This window comes from Hyaena hyaena, unplaced genomic scaffold (assembly GCF_003009895.1).
Source record: "Hyaena hyaena isolate Hyena2069 unplaced genomic scaffold, ASM300989v1 scaffold_368, whole genome shotgun sequence".
Lineage (NCBI taxonomy): Eukaryota > Metazoa > Chordata > Mammalia > Carnivora > Hyaenidae > Hyaena > Hyaena hyaena.
In genome coordinates, this window is record NW_024080989.1 from 779,007 (window position 1) to 785,509 (window position 6,503).

At 40.2% G+C, this 6,503-nt stretch overlaps 1 protein-coding gene across 1 annotated transcript in view; it reads right to left on the minus strand.

Annotated features, from left to right (window-relative positions):
- ATP6V1E1 (ATPase H+ transporting V1 subunit E1) overlaps positions 1-4,757 on the minus strand; it is a 33,580-nt gene extending 28,823 nt beyond the window's left edge. Inside the window, exon 1 of the mRNA XM_039249989.1 lies at positions 4,574-4,757. Within this exon, the coding sequence (XP_039105920.1) occupies positions 4,574-4,606 (33 nt within the window). The 5' untranslated portion in view covers positions 4,607-4,757. The remainder of the gene's footprint in view (positions 1-4,573) is intronic.
- Between the last annotated feature and the right edge of the window lie 1,746 nt (positions 4,758-6,503).

Here is a 6,503-nt window from a genome sequence, read left to right on the forward strand (position 1 = left end):
AGTATTCCATGGTATAGATAAACCACATCTTCTTGATCCATTCGTCTGTTGATGGACACTTAGGCTCTTTCCATGTTTTAGCTATTGTGGAGAGTGCTGCTATGAACATTGGGGTACATGTGCTCCTATGCCTCAGCATTTCTGTATCCCTTGGGTAAATTCCTAGCAGTGCTATTGCTGGGTCATAGGGGAGTTCTATTGTTAGTTTCCTGATATTTCATACCCCTTTTAGCCAGGACCCTATTTTTCTCTTCTCCATCTCTAATAAAACAGATCAAAGAGCTATTTAGATTTACTTTTTCAATTTTTTAAAAAATATTTTATTTTTTTAAAGATTTTTTATTTTTAAGTAATCTCTACACCCAACATGGAACTTGAACTTCTAACTCTGAGATCGAGTCACATGCTCTTAAAAAAAAAAAAAAAAAATTGACTCTTCCCTGTTACCTCAGTCCTCATATCCAATAAACCAACAAGTCCTATCAATTCTCTCTTCTAATAGTTCTTTTATTTGTCCACATCTCTCCATCTTCTTGGCCACTATCCTAGTCTTTGCTATCACGTCTCTCAACTGAATTATTACCACAGCTTCCAAATTTGTCTCCTGGCTCCCACCCTGTTTCCTCTTTCATCAACTCTACACTGCAACCAGAAAGATCCTTCAAAAATATCAGTCTCATCACATTTCACACTCCACCAGACCCCCAACTTCTTTTACGATAAAGTGCAAAGATTTTAGAAGGTACATGATCTGGTCAGTGCTTACCTTGCCAGCATCATATGAAATATAACCTTCACCACTCACCACTCTTTAGACTCTTGGTTCCTGTCCTACTAAACCTATTTCAGTTTTTCTGTTCCTTGAGTTCACCACTCTCTTCCTCATTTCCTAGATTTCAAATATGCTGTTCCTTCCACTTGGAATACTCTTCCTCCTCCTTCATCTAGCTAACTTCTTGGGATTCAGCTAGCTTAATTGTTACCTCCTTTGGAAAATCTTTTCTGAACTTGTCACCTCCACACTTCCTCTACCTAAACAAATATTCATAATTCCTTGCTTACTTGTCCCTATCTGCAACTAAACTATAAGGTAAGGTACTTGTTAAAGGGCTTTAGATGTCTGGCTACAAACAGAGAATAAAGTCCACCAAAGACGTCTGAATGGGGCTTGGGGTGACTGATCCAATTTAGACTCATAAATGAAGTATTGTCTCCCATGGAAGATGTAAAATACACCCAAGTGAATATACAAGTAACCCAGTTAATCAAACTCACTGGTAGTTTCATTTCATAGGGGCTCTATCTGAAAGAAATTATGAATAAAAGAAAAAAAAGCTGACTTTAAAAATACCAACAACCTCTAGGTTATTAATTCATTGTGTTTATTAATCCTCCCACCTAAGGTAAGCTCTGTGTGTACTGAGATCTTGTCTTTTGTATCACCCATAACCCCAGAAAGGAACAACTGCCAGTATACTGGGTGCTCAATAAACATTTCTGAGTCAATGAGAACCTGCTGGGTATTTTAAGCCTGCTGAGATATCTCAAATACATTTTATTTTTTATATAAATATATATATTTTTGTTTATCTGTGAGAAGGAGAGACAGAGTGCAAGTGGGGGAGGGGCAGAGAGAGGGGGAGGGGCAGAGAGAGGGGGAGGGGCAGAGAGAGGGGGAGGGGCAGAGAGAGGGGGAGAGATCTCAAAGCAGGCTCCAGGCTATGAGCTGTCACCCCAGAGCCTGATGCGGGGCTCAATCTCACAAACCGCGAGATCATGACCAGAGCTGAAGTAAGACGCTTAACCAACTGAGCTACCCAGGTGCCCCCAAGTACTTTTTAGAGTTTAACAATCTGGAAACAATTCCAACTTCTCCATGTGCCACAAAGATATTATAAATCTAAGGTACACACAGGTGTGCAAAAGTGAGTCAAGATGTGTTTTACGATAACGTGAACATACGTAACACTATTTAACTGTACACTTAAAAATGGCTGAGTATGTGTTTTATATATGTATTTTAAAGTGCATTAATAAAAACTCATGGCATCAAAGTCTTAAAGAAAATACACAGTATGGTTTTAAAAGGGAAGACTTTTTTAAAATCAAAATTCTTAGCATGCTGTTACCCTATACTTGAGGAACCAAAATAAGTATAATAATCAGAGCCTATTTCATAGATAATACTACACGTATGCAATCTCAGGCCTTGAAATATTTGGGGTCCCTAATCCAGAGATACACTGCAGAGAAAAATCACTGTGACCTTGCTAAAAGCAGTAACCCCCACAAATCTGGGTGTGTGTTCATGGTGAGGAATCATATCTACACAAGTTCACTTTGAAGCCTTATTGAACTCAGTTTGGAATTTTATTTATTTATTAAAAAAAATTTTTTTTAATGTTTTACTTATTTTTGAGAGAGAGATAGAGACCTCCTGAGCAGGGGAGGGTCAGAGAGAGAGGAAGTCACAGAATCCGAAGACAAGCTCCAAGCTCTGAGCTAGCTGTCAGCACGGAGCCCGACGCGGGGCTCGAACCCACCAACCGCCAAGATCATGACCTGAGCCAAAGTCACAAGCTTAACCGACTGAGCCACCCAGGCGCTCAGTTTGGAATTTTAAGATACTTTAAATACAGTAATCAAAACAGGTGTTTATAAATGCCACAAGGCATGGGCCTTAGAGGTGAACCCTGATTCAAACCTGCATTATCTGCCTTTATCAATCATGCTGAACCCTCTGCTACCAGATTTGACTAGACCAGCACAGCCTAGAGCAAAACACACTCATTTTAACCCAGGCCAGAGAACCTGTTTACAGCCAACATGATCATATTCTGTCTTCAAGAGTTCCAACAGGAGAAACAGTCAAACCCTTCAGGACATTTAACTCCACCCCTAAGGCAGAAAAATCTGGCCTTTAAAAAATACTTCTCTTCTTCCTGCTAACCCTACTAGATTTTAAGTTTTTTGAAGTCACATTCCTTCAAAAATTTGATGAAATAACCATACGCTCCATAAAAAAACAAACATAACACACTGCCCTTATGGAGCTTACACGAGTGTGGAGGGGCAGAGAATAGATAGATTTCATCTTTCAATTTTACAGAAAAAACAAATGGTTTTGGTCTAAGGAAATACACTTTATCTTTTTAATAGATTTTTTCCGGGGAAGCCTTATTCTTCAATAATCAGGGTAGGAAAAAGATGAAGGAACAAGTGGAAGAAGAGAATCAGCACTATAATTGTGACTACTGGAAAGTATGGAGGGCACTGTACTTTTCCACTGCACCAAGTTTTTCCTATAGTAAAAATCAGAAATAGCAGTTTATATATTTAAAAACCCCACTGTTTTGTAAGAGTATTGTTAAGATTTCTTAATCTCCTCCATAGACACTATTTTTGTTACAGGATTTCCCCTTTATGATTAGCACAAGACCCCTGATGAAGAAACACTCTATTCTCCTTCGTGCATATTAGATTAAAAATAAAATGCAGTCATTTTCTAGGAAATGGAAACATCCAAGGAAAACTATTTTATTGCTCATTTAAGAAGATTCATAAGCCAGTGAGTGAGATTTAGTCAGGGAATTTTCCTAGTACCTCAAAAAGAAATGGACTTAGTTCTCTAAATTATGTAAAGATTAAATCGCAGGCTTAAGCGTCTTTCTCTGAAAAACCTTTTGGCAACATGACCACTAAATTCAAGGAACCAGGTTGCAAAGTACCTATGGCAGGGCAAATGGAAACCACTTTTTCGTATGTAACTTACAGGCCTATCAATGCCAATATATTAGCCTGGGAGACTTTGAAATTGTAACTTTCTCATTGCCCACATACTTAAAGGTACGCCACATTAAGAAAAGAAAAAACAAACAAATAACAACAACAACAAAAAAAAACACCAGAAGTTTCCCAGGACTGTTTATACACTTGCAAAAATAATCTAAGTTCACGACTTCCAAAATTTTTTCCATTTTTCCATTTCCATTAATTACTTTGTGCCACACTGGAGCTGGAGTTCATAAACGTGAGAGAAATTCTGCACTATTAGTAAATATTAGCAAAATATTAACGTACACACTAGCGAGAGAGCAACCATTACAGTCATTATGATAAAGGGGATTCTACCAAGTTGAAGATAAATAATTCATAAAATGAATGACCTTAAAACAACATTGGAAGCAGTGGTCTCCCGTCAGCACTTTATCGTACTGTGAACCCTTCCCCCAGGGTTAAAACTCAAATGAAAAGGAGGTTTTTAACCCTTTTGTTCAATCTGCATTTCAACCCTGGTTAACCACAGCCCTGGGAAAATAGGGAACGCCGAGGTGGGAACCAAAAAGCCAGCAGATCCGAAGGGGCAGCGCGCGAAACTCCAGCTGAAGACACAAGGGATGTGGGTCAAATCTCCCTCCCGTAGACAGACCATAAGCCCCGGGGGCTTGGGGTAAGGGACCCCTCCTTTTACATCTGGGCTGCCCCAAGGCCCGCGTCCTCCCTGAGCCGGGTTCCAGTTCGTCACCCCGCGACCAGCACTGCGACTTCGCCAGACCCAACCGCAGGCCCTCACCTGCTTCTGCACGTCAGCATCGCTGAGAGCCATGGCGAAAGTGGCGCTAGGCCGGAGGGACACTGGCTGGAGAAGTGGTTAGAAGGAGACGGTGGAAGAAAGAGGAAAGGAGAATCCAGCGCAGGTTTCGGCTTCCTTTGCTTTATAACTCCAGCTTCCGGTCTCTGCCAGGTGACGGCACGCTCTGGCCCTTGTCACCCAGTGAGAAGAGAGCTGGTCCCGGGAAGTCCCGCCCTGGCCCCGCCCTTCCCTGGCTGGGCGCCTGCGCGGGCATCCTCGTCCCCGCCCAGTCCCAATTCCTTTTCTCCCTGGTTCGTGACTTCTGAGCTGTTTTCTTCAATGGTGTCTTCCTTGGTAGAAAAGACAGTAGAGGACTTCTGGTGTCTAAAATTAGTTGAATTGTGTGGGTTTTTCTAGGCTTATAGCCCTTGCATTTTTTTAAGTTAAATTTTTATTACAAAATCAGAATTTTTTATTTTGCTTTCTTGGCCTTAATGAAAAGCAAACTTCACCAATGTTTTATTCATTAATAGATTTTATTTTTAGAACACTTTGAGATGTACAGAATAAAGCAGATGAAGCAGAGTTTTCGTGTATCGTTCTCCCCCTCACACACCGGTTCCTGTATTAACATCTAATTACTATGGCGCATTTGTTACAATTAATTAAGTAATGTTGATGTATTAACTCAAGCCCATCATTTATTCGGGTTTCCTTAGTTTTAACATAGTGGGCTTATTCTGTTTCAGGATCCCATCTAGGATACTGTGTTTCGTTTAATTGTCATGTCTCCTAAATTTCTTGGGTGTGAATGTTACTCAACCTTTCCTTTTTGATGACGTTGACAAATTTGAAGGATACTAATTAGTTATATTATAGGATGCACGGCTCTTGGAATTTTTCTCATGATTGGTTAGTGGTAATGGGGTTTTTGTAGGAAGATTACAGGGTGCTATTTCATCACATGATACCTAGGATTCATGCTGTCAGTTTGATTTTTGAAGGGTGCCTGGCTGGCTCCCTCTGAGAACCATGTGACTCTTGGTCTCTGGGTGGTGAGTTCAAGCCCCACACTGGGTGTAGAGATTACTTAAATAAAAATTAATTTTTTTAAATATGATTTTTGACTGCCGATGTCTACTTTGATCACCTATCAGCTTTCTCCACTGTAATGTTAAACTTTTTTCCTTTTACATACTGAAATCTTGGGAAGGAAGTACTATGTGAAGTGCACACTTAAAGAGTGAGAAGTTATTTTCCATTTCCTTTAAGGTGGAGTATGTACAGAATTTATTTGGAATTCTGAATGAGCCTATGCATTTTCCAGTATCATTCCCAAGAGCTACTTAAAGGGAATTATTCAGAAAATTAGGGCAGAAATTCCCAGAGACTTGTTTACCTAAAGTCTCATTTTCCCCCCAACTGTAAAGACAAGAATTTTTGAGGGGCACCTGGGTGGATCAGTCGGTTAAGCATACCACTCTTGATTTCAGCTCAATTCATGATAACACGGTTTCTGAGTTCCAGCCCCACATTGGGCTCTGTGCTGACAGTGTGGAGCCTGCTTGGGATTCTCTCTCCCTCTCTCTCTGCCCTCCCTGGCTTGCATGCCCTCTCTCTTATAAATAAATAAATAAACTTAAATTATAAAAAACCTTTATAGGGGTTCCTGGGTGGCTCAGTCAGTTAAACGTCTGGCTTTGGCTCAAGTCATGATCTCACAGTTTGTGAGTTTAAGCCCAACTTTGGGCTCTCTGCTGTCAGTGCCGAGCCTGATTCAGATCCTTTGCCCGCCCCCCCCCCCAACTTTACTCTCATGTGCATGTGCTCTCTCTCACTTTCTCTCTCTCAAAAATAACTAAAACATTAAAATAATTTTTTAATCTTTATAAAAAAAGAACTTTTGAAAATTTGTTTATATTTAGGATAG